Raw genomic sequence first — 15,880 nt, forward strand, 5'->3', positions numbered from 1 at the left:
TTCTTTTAAGTACTCGACACTGACAAATCAATAGGCCACTATTATGTATAATAACAGTAACTTACGCTGGTCATGGTCATGATGCCTGGGGCTGCCTTCAGACTTGTACCGTTGTGGACGTCGCCACGCGTACAGTCCGGGACAAGAGCGCGGGCCTGAAGAATCCGCGTCCTCACTGTAAACGAACAAACTAATTTTAGAATCCTATCTAAATTCGATCTTATCGAATAAGATAAAATCACTCATTATAATAATACCTTTCATTATGGTTATTAGAGTTGTGTGAGGCCCACGCCGCGTCATCGAGGCTTTCCTTCACCTCAGCCAGCTTGTTTACTATTTCGGGGAATAGTGGACGCGCTTTTGGCTCATACTGAAAATATGAACCAGGTTTATTACGTACTGAAATTTTACTAGTATTCTAATTAGCCAAAACATGATAAATGAACTTACGATACAGCAGTTGAAGGTAAGCCTCAAGAATTCAGGAACGGTGTCCTCATCGCAAAGCTCCACGAACGCCATGTAGTTGAGGCCGAAGTTGTCCGTGCGAGGCAGCACGTCCGGGTCGGCGTCCACCTGGCGAAAAATCAAAAACTGCTGTTAGGAGACATTAGAACACTGTTTTTGTGTTTTTTCCATCGGGGAATCACGTGCCGAAGACTTTTTAGTCCGTATTTATTGAAGTGTTATCCTTGATTTAGTTTTGAAAACTTACCCTGGCGATAAGTTGGCACAGAATGATCCCGTAGGAGAATATGTCGGACCGGTGGTCGTACCACCGGCCGCGCAAACACTCGGGGGACATCCACCACGGAGACCCCACGCTGGGCAGCCTGTAGCCGTTCCTGGAAGAATAGACGAGTTTTTTATAATTTAAAATTTTCCTTTTCGATATAGAGGAAGATAGACCGGTGTATACTTTCACTTCTGCGTTTCGCTTCCCATTTTCATGGGATTAGCAAAAAAAATCGAACTTCTGTTAATAACATAAAGTTCACAATATAACTTTTTCGCAATAATAAAATACGTTTAATGGGACGACAAGTCACTGTATGACCATAAAACGTGTCAAGGGGAGCACCCAGTCCATTTAGGCCATTGGTAATTTCGCAATTTCCATGGTAAAATTGAAAATGAGTAACGACTGCACGGCGACTATCGGCATATCTTTTACACGCGAAATGGCGTGTACTGTATCGAAGCGTGCATAAGACAAATGTGACAGCTATGTTGTAAAATATACGTATTTTTTTACATAAATTGTCCATCGAGACGTGATAATTAGTATAATGTTCGTTCACTTAGCTACATTTAAGACGTTACGTGTGCGAGTTCTTAATTAGGTTTATGACAAAGTTTACATTGAATTGTAAGTAGATGTAATTAATTCATACACGTTCTTGATATCGGTTTGTTTTTGCCTCACAAGTAATAAACAGATCCATTGCAATTCTAATCCAGCAATTGACGTTACAATGAAAATAAATATTACAACCCTACTTAATTTACATTTCATGCAATTTATGGCCAGAAACAGTAAAATATGAATTAACGTAGTAATAAAGAAATTACACTAAACGTTCTAAAGAATAACGAGCCCGCACTATATTAGTAGCAGTGCGTGCGATATGCATTAGTTGATGTGCGTGTATGCAATCGCGCACGCACACATGCGAACGCTATCGAAGCCCAATTACCACACGAAGTCGCCTTCCTCAATTGGAAGAAATATGATCTAAGATAAATGTCATGATGGTAAAGATAGATTTAATTGTGGACTTTCTAATGGGAATTTGCATTTTTCTATTGAATTGTTATAAAGATTGTGATTAGTATCAAATGCGGCAAAAGTCGACGTGGAAACTTTTGGTCGGCTAAGAAATGGCTGGTTCGCGGTAAAAGGCTTATACTTACATGTATCAACAACCCAAGTGCTGACTAAGACTGCATTTTTTACAATTGGCGATACCTGGATGGATAACAGGATTGATGCGACGAATAAGAGTTAGAAGAAAATGGCGTTATCATACGTAGGGCTTTACCCAGCATCACCTTACACAAAGATGATAATTATCATTTCATTTTTGAATTAAAAATGAGGTAAATAGGTTGGTAAATAGGATACTATTGAGATGTATGTATTAAACCATGCGAATTAGTTCTGGCCACGTTTACACTCCAAAGACGAACCGCTAAATTCCTCAACAGTTTTCAGTTATACTGATCTAACCAGCCCCATATGCAGATACAGTTTGGACGTATTAACTACAGTGTATGCTCACGTAACTCGGCAATATCCAACGAGGCCCGTAATTGATTATTTACGGATGTATCTACATGATACGTACCGCTAGCTAATGGACTATGTTACCGTAACACAGGATTATACTGAGCTGTATCTAAATACATTCGGATGGATCTATGATACCTTTATTACTGTATTGCATTTGTTGCTTAGCGGTTGAAGAATACGGTATATTTTTCAGTTGATGATTTTAGTATTGTGGTATTCTCGTCAATTTATTTGATGACTGTTCGTCGCGTGTCATTTGTTTGTTGCCAACTCTAGGATCTTAAAAATGTCAAGAAACCTGCGATGAATCAGCATTTGAGGCTCAAATTGTCTTGTTGTAAGACGGGATGCTTATTTAATATCTTTATGAATATACTCACTCATGAGGTATTTTGGCTGCGAGGCCGAAGTCAGCGACAATAGCCATGTAGTCGCCTTCTCCGTATTTTCTTAATAGTACATTCTGAAAACAGGAAAAATATACATAAGGTACTGGTTCAATTTCATTTAAATAATCCTACATTTCGATGGACAAGCGGTAACTTAAAACCCGGCTTTTCTACAAATCGATCAATTATAGAAGCAATGCTAGTTTCTCAATCTGCCTATTTAATAAATGGAACCATATATCTACTGAAAGAAGCACCACCACCTTTTAATGTAATGTTATTGCAGTTGTGCTGTCTCTTTCCCACAATGGCAAAAATCCCACTTTAACTGGTGGTAGTTCTCATGATAGAACGTCATAGAAAAGGAAAGAAAGGTCAAAGTTGTTCTCACCTTAGCAGTAAGATCCCTATGGAAGACACCGAGGGAGTGTAGGTACATCATGCCGTCGGCGACGTCTGCGGCCAGCGAGATGCGGAGCGGCTGCGGCATGGGCTCGGGCGGCCGGCCCAGGATCAGCTGCTCCAGGGACCCGCCCTCCATGTACTCCGTCAGCGCGTGCAGCTGCCCTTCGTGCACGCACACGCCCATGAACCTGCAGGCAAAATCAATACAATTTGAACCTTTAGTCAATGCATTTCAAAGAGACATCGTCAGAAATGCTGGCCTGGGAAACGTAGGCGCGACGCGCGACGGTCTGAATAGGTTCACAAAGCTCAGGGGTTGTAGGCAAGGGAAGATTATGGGAGAGAACTTTGAACAGCAGTAGTTAAAAAAGGAAGACGGAAAGGGTTACTAAAAGGAATTATATAATTTATTTTTAGATTTGAACGACCAAAGTTACTGGAATTTCTTAAAAGAATACGGAAGTATAAAGTGTATTTTGAATTGATCGAAGTATAAGTGTACCCATATTCTGTTGTAGGTACCTAAATTTAAAAACAAGTGTAATTTGTAATACATTATTATTTAAAACATTTAGCGATAACAAATGTGAGATAAAAGTTAATTAACGGCAGATATTTATAAAACATGGATACATACACATACATTACCGCCGCTGTTGTATCAGCAATAAGAGAAGTAGGTAAATAAGTGTCAGTATGTGAAAACAAATTACTCAAGTTTCACTGCAATAGAAAATGAAGGTTATTAATTGTATTGATTTAAATCACCACCTGACGGGCAGAAATTATACCGCTGACGTATGTGAAACCACATTCAACGGGGGAAAGTGAAGCTATTCAGATAAATACAAAAACAGACTTGTATGGTCCATGAAAAACTATGGAAAGCGTAGAGAACGCACTACTTAGCGCCAGAGAAGCATCCATTGATGTGTACTGGCATTCAACCGACGATTGATTGCGCCATTGTTGTTTACAAACGAAGGCAATACAAAAATTGTTCTTGCATTAATTACACTTCATTCAAAGCCTCAGGATGAATGCATGACTTGCCTTTAACCCGATGTGTAATCTAGTTTTACTGTTGAAATAAAAATTAAAGATGCATTCCGTTAATACTTTCCCACGCGAAATATCAAGGTCGATGCACACAGATGATTAGAAATCCGATTATGATAATACGTTGTGTACACAATGAGAGCGCGCAAGTACGGAGTACGGTCTCGAAAGTAATTGGGGGGAGATTGGAGATGCCACAGTAATGATTCCCAGCGCCGCCACCACAATACATGGCCCCATTGACGCTGACGATCAACCTGCTATAGATACACTCGACCGCTGAACAAATAGATCTGATCTCATTTGGAATTGCCCGACGAATGCAGTGGATATGCTTGTAGTGAAGACGAGTACATTTGAAATGTTGTATATTCATGAACACGATTGACAGAACTGACTTTTCCCGCCTTACATGTTGCAGTTACACTGACCAATCCGCATTTCTACAAAACTAACTGCATGAGTACATACCATCAAATAAAATAAAGAGATCAAAGAAAATACTATTTTTTTGAAAAATACAGCAGTCTATTTTACAACTTATAGCAATGGTTTAGTTAAATAAAAAGCCATAATTAATCAACATAATCATTTTAAATCCTCGTGATATGCTAGTCGATAATTTATTTTGAAGAAATCCGATGTTTTGGGATCATAGTTTATTGGCGTCAACAGTTAATCTACATCGCCACTTGACAACAAATTGGGTAGCGAATTAGCTAGATGACTGTGACACATGGTTCATTATTATGCTGATAGTGTGGTACATTAATGAAGTGACGTGACCGGCAATGATATGTTAACAGACCAAAATACACATCAAAATGCACGGACATGCTCCACATGAGACCATTCACAGAATTTTCCTTCGGCAATGACGTCAGTTAAAGATGACAGCAACACGAAACTTTAAGGCGATCGCCGAACAAAAACATAAAAACCACTGACGATGTGATTATCGTATTGATCACGCAATGAGACAGATGTCAAGGCTCCGGCGTAATCATCTTATAATCAATGCAAATTGCCAATTAAAAACTTCGCGTGATGAGACATCAAAGGGGCCTTAGTTATAATGAAACTCCCATAGATATTAAGATAAATTCAGAAATGACAACTATCGGGGTGAAAGCCGCTCTATTATTCCTATGAAGCCGAGTTTGTAGGCACGCAATAAAAACAGAAGAGGTAAGGTTAATTGACACTTTTAGTTTGTTTAATGTTTGTTATCGTCGGAAATTGCAGATGATCGCCGACGCGGTCGCGGCGCTCGTTGCTCAACCATTAATCATGTGGCTTTAATGCTTTTGTATAATTCGACGTTTGTTTCTTTAGAGATTTCTTCATACGCTTACTTGGTTTTGCAAACTATGTTTTAACATTTTAATCTGTCGGCTTCTGAATGTGAGCGTGCTACTTTGCCAATGCGAAACTAAAAAAAGTTACTGAAGAACGGCTGTGCTAGATGGATGAGAAAAAAATGTAAGACAAACAATCGGAACAGTGCAAGCATTGTTTTTATATCCGAAGATAAGCGAACAGGAAATGGGCGAAATGGGGGACAGTGGGTGCCATTGTTTAGCTCATCGTTTCCATTTCGTAATATATTATGCAAACCGAATTCAGGGTAAGAAACGAATAAGAAATGTCGTTTAAGATTTGTGATGTTACAACAATGAGAGCCACGAAAAATAGCCAGAGACGGCATACGCGAGATATCAGGAAGTGACAACGTACGTGTGAATTAATTGTATTGTGTGAATTCTGAAAACAAAACGTGTTTGACTTACAAATGGCTGTTGAAGGCATCGTGTATTAAATATAATTAATGGCTTTTTAAAGATGTCGAAACAGCCTTGAAGGCTTTTTCGGGACCATAATAATGCGTCTCCAATATATTTAACTATACAATATGTTTAATTTAAAGAAGGAAATTGGTAATTATAAAAAATCTGAAATGTCTAGTTCACCTGATCCTAGTTGCACGAAATTTTAAACATTTTCTATAAAGACTTATAATATCGTACAACTGAAATAACAAAACCTTGAACTGTCATAACTTGCTGTTTCAAGACATGTTACTTTAGAACATACAGAAGTTCGTCTGATTGCCATTTTCATAAAGAATGAGTCACATTTCACGGCTGTTGGTTAAGAAAATTGCCAACAATAAAATATTCTTCAATTTTACATAAAAATACTGAAGCAAACACAATAAAACTTAAACACAGCTCCCCGTCGGTGACGCAACGCTGAACAATGTACAGAACCGGCTCGGCTGTTTGGTCAACAAACATTGGAACAAAGGGACCAACGAATTTGTGTAGCGACCCAGTAGCGGGGGTTCGCACCATATACAAACAATAGCTAATGTGCTTAAATAAATTGTTTATTTGGATTTAGTATCCGGGGTATACCTACAATATTTCTTCCCTTTTTAGGATTCGGTACCTAAAGGGGGTAAAACCGGAACCAGCTGAGACTCGGCTATATTTCATGAATGATAGACATTTGAATTTTTTATAGATGGTGTGTTTCTGATGACGCTAAAAAGAAATACTTAAAATAAAGATCGAGATTAAGCAACGTTGTTACGGTCGTAAATTCGTTGATGAGTGTCAAAATTAATTTGATAGTGGAAAATCAAAAATTTAATTAGCACCCCACTGATTTGTTATCTTTAAAATATGTTGTACGGAATCATCGTCGCGAGTATGACTCGCACTTGACCGGTTTATTTCTGACAATTTACAATTAATTGGATACTTTCACGTTAATCGTATTTTAAAATATATCGTCGTTAAATAATAATATGATATCAAATGAACTATAGAAGAGCACGTGCGAAGATTCATTGCCTTAATAATTTCCTATTTTCCAATTCCGAAGTGTCATTAGCTCATTACTATAATGGTTGGGTCAATAACACCAAACTAATAATACCGGCTATAACGACGACGCCCAAAAATATAAGCAACATTGGTTGACCTACCGCACAATATTTTCGCCATGATTCATTATCCACTCTTACGAGATGTGTTACCTTATTTTATGATTAACACTTGAGGTGTTAATACACCTTAGTAGTTGGCCAACCGCAAAACGGTTAAACAACTGTACATTACGATGTATTTATTTTACTAACTTATTTCGATGATGTTGCTGTGTAATTTTTATTTTAGTTTCTAGCCTATTAGTGACGTGATTGCTACAGATGGAGCAGTACCTATATTAAGTGGACAAGACTTGATGACATAGTCGAGGTAGGTCGAGGATACAATGGGCAGGCGACGTAACAAAAAGCTAAACAGAGACAAAAAAATGGAAAGGGAGATCTATATAGCAGAGGGTTAAATAAAATATATTCAACGTCGTGTAGACTCGTCTTTAATAGTGAAATCTTAACCGTTTCTTATCCTTAAACACCAAGAACTCAACACAATAGAACAAGTCAATTATATTTGAAGGTTAATAATGAAGAAGACTTTTAAATTAATCGCAAGCAAAATGGAAAACCTAATCAAGTAATCACGAGCTCGACGGTTAAGCAACAAAAACAAAAGCAGAACAAAACTTTTAATCTGAATGCGCCAAACGCAGAATAATTTCAGAAAACGAGTTTGTCTTAAGAAAATTATCGTAAACAGTTTTAATAGCTGTTTGTTAGTCGTATATAAACGCTGATGGCACAAAAGATTCAAAATTATAAAGTTTCATTTCCTTGCCAGAACACTTAAAATCAAGGTGATCTAGCTTTATAAGTCTGGACGTGCGATTCCTTATAATTTTTAAGACATTCTTGTTTATCTTGAATGATCTTTCAACGTTTTATATGTTGGCAGGACAAAGTGTTTGTGCCATGAGAGTAATGCGACTCCTGGTGGAGGGACAGATTTTATTGTTCTTTACATGTAAACAATACACTGCAGTTTCTGAAATGTAATAATTTTAGTATTTTAACTCTAAAGAATAAACTTTACGCGGTTTGGTTCAAAAGTTGACTCTACCATTTTCCCTTCTCGTTTTATATATTGAACGACAAAAAAAATCGTTAAGTAAATAACAACATCTGAAGCAAACAGCTGGCGCATCTGTTTTCTTCTTAGTCACGACTTCAGTGTTTTCCACAATGTTTCAAACTATTTAGCATAACCATAGGAGACTGGACAAAGAGAGTAGCATGTACAATAGTCGCCAGTTAAATCATTTAAATATAGCCGCGTTTCAATAATCCCGCATCAGACATGATCCGTTGACGTCATAACGTATAATTAGTTACAAAGATGTTCCTTCTGCGGTGCATACGTCATGCAGGGGCCTGGGGTTCGGGTTTAACCATGGTAGAGGAATCAACGTTTCAATTCACTAGTTGGTTATTACATACGGAGACCGAAAAACAGATAAATGAATTACGAGAAATATGATACGCGAAAGAATTAAGTGAATGCTGCTATCAAAAAGGTGAATATCAAAAAGAGCGCATTGCACTATGTCGTAATAATTAGGAACAACATGAACAAAAAACGCAAGTGAGCTATTTTGCACCGATATAGATACCAGGTGAGGTTTATGACTGAGTAAAATTCTTGTATCAACCAGATAGAAATTTAGCTTTTCAGGACTAGGTACTAATATAACAAAAGATCTTGATATCCTAACTACTTACTAATTAAAAACCGCAAAGTAAGATTATAGAAAGAAGACGAGAATTCAAGTCAACAGATAGGCGATATCGCTATTAACTAAGATGCCTTCTTAATAGTGAGTTAGCAGACGCTAATTATCTATTTAATGATTACTGATCTGTCCGACCTTGCTCCTTCATCCGCAGTATCCTTTACTTTTAATATTTATGCAAATGTTAGGTACATCGGAACGTTTAGATCAAACAAAATCGTGCATTTCTTAAAAACATTCTTCTGGCATCCAAAAATGCAACTTCAAAAAGTTTATAAATTCGAATGGCTTGAGAATTCAGTATTGGAGGAAAAATAAAGGACCGTGACATTATTGTTAAAAAAAAAATTATGATGACGATTTAACGCCCATTCACCCTTTAAAAAAAATATTCATTCAATTACCCACCACTTGGAGAACAATTTTAAGCCAAGTGTAATTAAAACAACAGGAGAGTAAATAACTTAAGTGAAAAAAATCTATCATACCTACATTTCGAGTCACGTGTTGCTACTGCGCAACAAAATAGGACATTAAAACACATTTAATAAATTAAATTATGCAAATATATTTAATAGTTATCATTTTCGCTCGATATCATTTAAAGTTTAATGTAGCGGGCATCATAAATCACTACGACGGTACACTAGTCCTGCTATCTGGTTTTGCTTGGTATTAATGTTTGCCCGTTCTATTCCATTGGGGCAGCTTATTGGACTATGATTTATGGTTAGGAATATAAGATTTCGCAGTTGGAAGATATTATATGAGTATTCAAACGAGCGTGCTTCATTCATTCATGAATGCTATTTCGAAGTTTTGTTGCTTTCTGAGGGCAACAACAGGGTTTTAGAAGCATGAAGAATTTAAATCTAGTATGGTATGAGGAACTAGAGACTCCGTGCAGCTGAACCTTCTTAGAACATAATCAACAGATTTAAATCTGCTTATGAATAAACTTAAAACGGTTTCCATCGCTTTTGTCCTGAGTTCCAGGCATCGTGTACGCGTTCATTTCAGTTGTATAATGATAATTATGTTTTTTGATTACATCGTTATCCGTAACAGTAATAACTTTAATTTCTCACGATAGTAACTCCTTTCTAACTAATGTTATATAACGTCGGATTAACATAACATCCTTTGTTGCGGCCCCCAAATTACTTAACATTTTAATATAATTTCCTTGCTGCACTTTCGTGTAACATTAAAATGCGTTCCGGGTCAATAATTTCGACATTCTTTGAAATATACTGACGTTTTCCCGTGGCTTCGCTTCGTTGCCTTCCACCCTCTCCTGACCATCACAATTTAAATTCTTCGAACTTATGAATACCATTGGACGTTTCGTATGATAACAAAATTTAGACGAACAAACACTTGGATCTTTTTCCATATGGCTTATAACAAAATATTTAATTAATTTAATATCTGCGTCAGATTTATGTTCGCAACATTTCCGGTGACATAGTTGGTATTATCAATTGAATAGATTGAGATACGAGAATTCGCATCAATTAATTTATTGACCTACGATTACCTTGCCAACCTTGAAATGTTTGTACGTTCACAAGAATTTTTGGCATGATTGATTGCTAGTTTTCAAATGTATTATAATCGGTCTCGCCAGATTTGTCTTCAGAACACATAATTATGGTGTGCCAGACAGCTGTCCAAAAGTGGGTTATAATTTTCCCGTATAGTAATTAATATGCCTACGTCTAGACAAAGTGATGTATTTGTATATTTTATCTTATTTTTGTCGGAACGAACATGTTACACGATCGTCACCACCTCATACAATAGTAAGAATATCTAATAATCTATACCCTACACATAACTTATATTTTTTTTCGAAAGAAAGGACAAAGCATTCCTCGTCGTTCTTAAATAAATTAGAATAGGCGCAAGAAGAAACAGGTATTAGCTGCTGAAGTTGTATTGAACCAAAATGTAGTAGATGATGATGTATGGAGATAGGATGTATGCTTACGTACCCGAGTATATTGGGATGTTTGAGCTTGTTCATCAGCTGCACCTCGCGAAGCATGTTGGGCCTGTTGGCGCGCTGCTGGTTCATTTTGAGCACCATCACCTTGCCGGAGGTCTTGTTCGTTACCTGGAAAGATAATAACACTATTAGCTATTTATATGTGAGTGGAAGTAGGATTTTCTTAGGTTACTGCACTAATCGGATCCCGGTTTGTCATCACCGCTATCATCATCGACAACTATCCAATTTACGTAGATCCACCAGAAAAATATTAAGCTATTACAACACTGTATACCTCAATATCTACTGACCTATTAGTAACAAACAAGTCATGTGTAGACTTTACACGAACAGTTTTGAGGTCTGTTTCCAGTGTCTAGTAATAAAAAATAGGGTTGATACAAGTCAGACATGACGAGGGAATGACGGGTTCAGAAAGATGAAATGATTGCTGTCTGTTTCGTAAACTAATTTCAGTTTTTAAATCCGTTTCTTTGGTTTTTTATTAAGGAAGAATTCTTTTTCTTTTACTTACTATTTGTTTTTGTTCGAATAAATCAGTTTTCCTTTTACCCTTGAAGGTAGAAGCCATAAATTACTGCTCTCCGGTAATCGAAGCATGATATTTATGACGTCATTAAGCCATACACCAATTAACTGATGGATCCACGTGTAACATCTTCCGTGAAACCCATCAAGTGTTTAATTGAAATTTAGGTGCAAATTAGATTAGACGTCAGACGTTAAGGTGACAAGTTCGTTTATGACATAATCACTTCAAATTCTTAGCTGTTTTCAGAAAGGTATGAGATGATCCCGATGTAGAGATTTTAATTAGCTTTTTGAAGTGTCATTATTTAACTTTGGGCACAATTTTAGGATACAAATTTAAAATTTTAACATTTTTGTATCTATTTTATTAACTAACAAATTAATGGTTCTCCAATGAATTACCCTAGTTGATTACTAAAAAATATGGCAACTAGTTCCAGCACCTTCCGTTGACACAGCCTTCGCCTTGCAGACATTCGGAGCTCGACAATAATCAATTTAGCATGACAACACAATCACAAGTTTTCACACATTATATCAAAACATGTTCACATTATTATCATTATCGGTTTCCGCGCTTATCGTAAACAATGCAAGTGTTTGCTCGGCCTATGTAGGCCGCTTCGTGCTCCAGACAAGATTGGATTTCTAGTTTTCTAGACTGCCGTTCGAATTAACCGTAACGTGTGCGTTACTCTAGTCATCGTGTGCTTAGAATAGGCCTCTTTTAATGTTTAAATATAATCTTCCATGTTTTAACTTAATAAAGAAGACTCTATAAATAGAGACGGGAAGAAAGTAGAGTTGATCAACGTTGATCTGTATTTTGAACAGAAATGACTAGAAAAAAGGCGGATTTGAAGAAATATGGGTACTAATTTAGGCCACCTGTGCCATTGCTCATATTGTTGGTCACTTATAAAAATCTTATAATGTTTTAAGTTTACTTTGCCGGCCGTTCTCTTTCTGCTCGTACTAATAATGTAGATAACGCTCACGTGTGTGTCAATATACATAAGATGTTTGTTCTATCCAATATCTTAGATTTTCAAGGAGAGAGATTATTTTATTAGTTTAACAACATTCCATTGTAAAATAATTTTTGATACACCTATTGTACGTATTGTTGTATTGATTAGAAAATTTACGTTTTAAAACTTTTTCTTTGAGGTCTGAGATCCGGGTGGTGCAGGATAGAGAATTGTGTAAGAATTTGGGGGATAACCGTGCAAAGAAGTGGAACAGAAAAAAAAAATCTTCTAATTAAGGCACAAAACCTCGAGATATCTTCACGAAATCGTGAAAAACATAAGACAAACAATCTTGAAACCAGACCAACTATTAAAGTAACAAACATAATACAGGTGCACTTATAGTTAAGTAGGGATAAACCTAGATGTTAAGTCAAGGTGACACGACACCAGCATACAGCGGAGGTAATAAGCGAATAATTACGTTTGCACAGAACAAAACATCACTTCTTAATGAAGAGAAAATTACAGACACGTTCCTAAATGTTGAAATGGAAAGATGAAACAAGCATAATTACAAAATATACGACAGGACTATTTTTCTGTTAATAGCCTACTGAATAGTATATTAAGTTAATAGCTTATTGAAGCGGGCAGGCCCGTTGGCAATAGTTAGGCCACTATACATGATACCCAAAATAGGTTTCAAAATTCAAAATATATAGTGGCGAGGAACATCTTTGCATCATACTTTCATGAACCCTGAAAAGTAATAATAACAAAAGTTTGATACATCGGTCTTAGTTCGAACTTTAGTCTGTTCCAGACAACCTTTGCTTAGGCTGGAACGAAGGTGTCAGACAAGGGTAGGAAATGTGACACTTCTGCTTTTGAAAGTCACTAAACATAATCGTATTAATGTCTTATAAATATTCAGCCTCTTCGATCACAAGCCCAATGACTTGAATTGAAATATGGATGGGACATGAATTCATACATGCCAATAGGCACGTACATATTTTATAGATATGTTTTATTAGTATACTTTTATGTCAAGCATTATCATATTATATTGTATTGCTTACTATGTATTTGTTTACTGCAGGGTATATAGCTCGTCCCAAAGATTAGACTATGAGTATTTTTTTTATTTTTATAAAATGAAAATATGAGAGATGATTTGATCAGAGGTTTCTTATATTTAATAGCTAGTTAGATATTAATATCGTTATAGATTTTCCCGGAATGTTGGATTGCTTGTTGAGTAATGATGAAGGTGAATTAGAGCGTAGAAGAATTGTTTTCAGATTGTTGGAGGCCTGAGTTCCTAAGGAAAATATTTGTGTTGAGACAATGGTATAATCAATATTTATGATAGACTAGCTGGTGCTAGCCGCCGTGCCTGCCTCTATGTCGGTTATAGCTGCAAAATGATTTTGATCAAAAGTAATCGAGTAAGGCTTAATTTGTCACATAAAACATAATTAATTAAGATTATTAGTATTTCAAGCACATACCGCAACGGACAAAACTCTAACAAAATAAAACTATTAATTTATATAGAATAACTGCGCAAAAGAATAATCACAAATACAAAACTACGCAGAAAACAAAAGAAAATGCATCCATCTTAAGTAAACCAAGCAAACTACATTTCAGTTACAATTCCGCCGTCCACAATTTTTCAACAGAATTTTCCCCAAGATTTATACCGGCACTATTAAGGCATAGTTTTCTTTAGGCATCTATCAGAGGCCAACGCTACCGTCTTACAAGTTTCCAAGTAGAAAACGCAACATCATACACTTCCCCTTCAGTTTAGGGAGAAACACGCATTAAATAACCATTTATAATGTGTCAACATAGTATACAGTTGATGGTGGATGTACGTGTTATTTCCTACCCATTTCGATATTTATGATCGGAATGGTGATAATGTTTGGGGTGACTCGTGTGTAATGATAGCAAATTTACTAAGTAGGGCTCTGGTGGTAGTGACGCTAAATTGTTCAAGACGAGTTTAATGCTGTGTAAAGATCATTTTGCTAATGCTGAAACGAGAGCTCTTGGGCATCATAAAGAGAAAATGTTTACATCTCTGTCTTATTATGAACGTTTATAGTTTGCTGAAGAAGGATATTATCCATTGGATTAGGAAAGGATGGGGATCTTTACCGCATATGGACTATTAGGTCTAGTAAAAAATAATAGTAGGATTCTTGGAAGGCGGCCTTCACTAATAGAAGATGCAGTATTGTAAGAAGGTAGATCTTTTAGTTAATATACATAGGTAACTTAATCCTAAAAGAAAATAATGTTTGCCAAATGACACTTGAATCTTCGCTCGCTGGGAGATGAGGTGCTAACGGCTTAGAGCAACGTCACAATTCACAGATCATAGATAGATAAACATTAAATATTGTTTGTTTTTAAATACATTTCATGGCTGACATTTCACCTCGCCACACCTGGGGGCAACCAGTTGCAAAACAAATGAAGCTTATTTCTGTCATATCATTATGATAATAAGCAATTTGTGCATATTGTTGCGTGTGTTTCGTTAGTGTCAATAAGGTCCAGGTGTCATGGCAGTCTGATAGTTTACAATCGTTGGTGTTTCGATATTTTAGTATTATTTCTCGATATGTTCGATATTTAACTAGTTTTTTAGTTGATATTTACAAATTTAAGGCGAAATATGCCAATTACATTTAATAGAATAATGATTAGTTTAGGAATAAGGATCCAAGAATAATCGCAAATTAAGGCTTAAGGTATATACATATATAGAAACATATATAAATATATTAAGTACTCGTAATACATCAAATATCCGGACAGTTAACAGCAAACCCGGTCAGGTACGCCATCGATCAAAAAATGGTAATTAGCTTGTTTGACAAATTAAACGACACGACTTTTTTGCACTAATTTTAACCTACGACAAGTTTCTTAGGTTTACGCGAATGTTAGACATTGAAATGAAACTACTTTTACGGATTTTATCGCGGTGAATCTCACCACCACCCTAAACAGTTAGCTACCGTGGGAAAATCTTTGTTTCAGAGAGCACACGGACTCTGTGATGACAGACACCTTGCCGCTGAGCTTCAACACGTCAAGCAAGTACTGCGAGACAACAAGCTCCAAGTTCCACGGCCCCGTCACAGAAACCGAGTGAAGCCAGCCACTGTTGATCGTTTGCCTGCTGTACTACCATATGTCAGAGGAGTCACTGACAAGATTGGTTACATCCTGAAGCGAGCTTCAATTAAAACATACTTCAAGCCGCCCAAGAAGATTAGCCAGTCCTTACCATCTGTCAAGTGTCACATACCTCTACAAGATGCAGGAGTATACAAACTAGATTGTGACTGCGGCCTCTCTTACATCGGTCAAACCAAACGAAGCATAGGGACCCGCGTTAAAGAACACATAGCTGACGTCAAACACCGCCGCTCAACGAAGTCTGCAGTCGCCGAACATGCTGAAGGTTCCAGCCATTATATTAGATTTGACCAACCACAGATCCTCGCTA

General features: G+C 36.7%; 1 protein-coding gene across 1 annotated transcript in view; it reads right to left on the reverse strand.

The window, feature by feature from the left end:
- Positions 1-15,880, reverse strand: part of LOC113495186 — a 93,150-nt gene that overhangs the window by 6,037 nt on the left and 71,233 nt on the right. The window contains exons 2-8 of the mRNA XM_026873795.1: positions 10,824-10,945; positions 3,077-3,278; positions 2,677-2,759; positions 719-848; positions 454-579; positions 258-373; positions 66-175 (exon numbers count right to left, since the gene is read on the reverse strand). Of these exons, the coding sequence (XP_026729596.1) occupies positions 66-175; positions 258-373; positions 454-579; positions 719-848; positions 2,677-2,759; positions 3,077-3,278; positions 10,824-10,945 (889 nt within the window). The remainder of the gene's footprint in view (positions 1-65; positions 176-257; positions 374-453; positions 580-718; positions 849-2,676; positions 2,760-3,076; positions 3,279-10,823; positions 10,946-15,880) is intronic.

The sequence above is a fragment of the Trichoplusia ni genome, chromosome 6, assembly GCF_003590095.1.
Source record: "Trichoplusia ni isolate ovarian cell line Hi5 chromosome 6, tn1, whole genome shotgun sequence".
Lineage (NCBI taxonomy): Eukaryota > Metazoa > Arthropoda > Insecta > Lepidoptera > Noctuidae > Trichoplusia > Trichoplusia ni.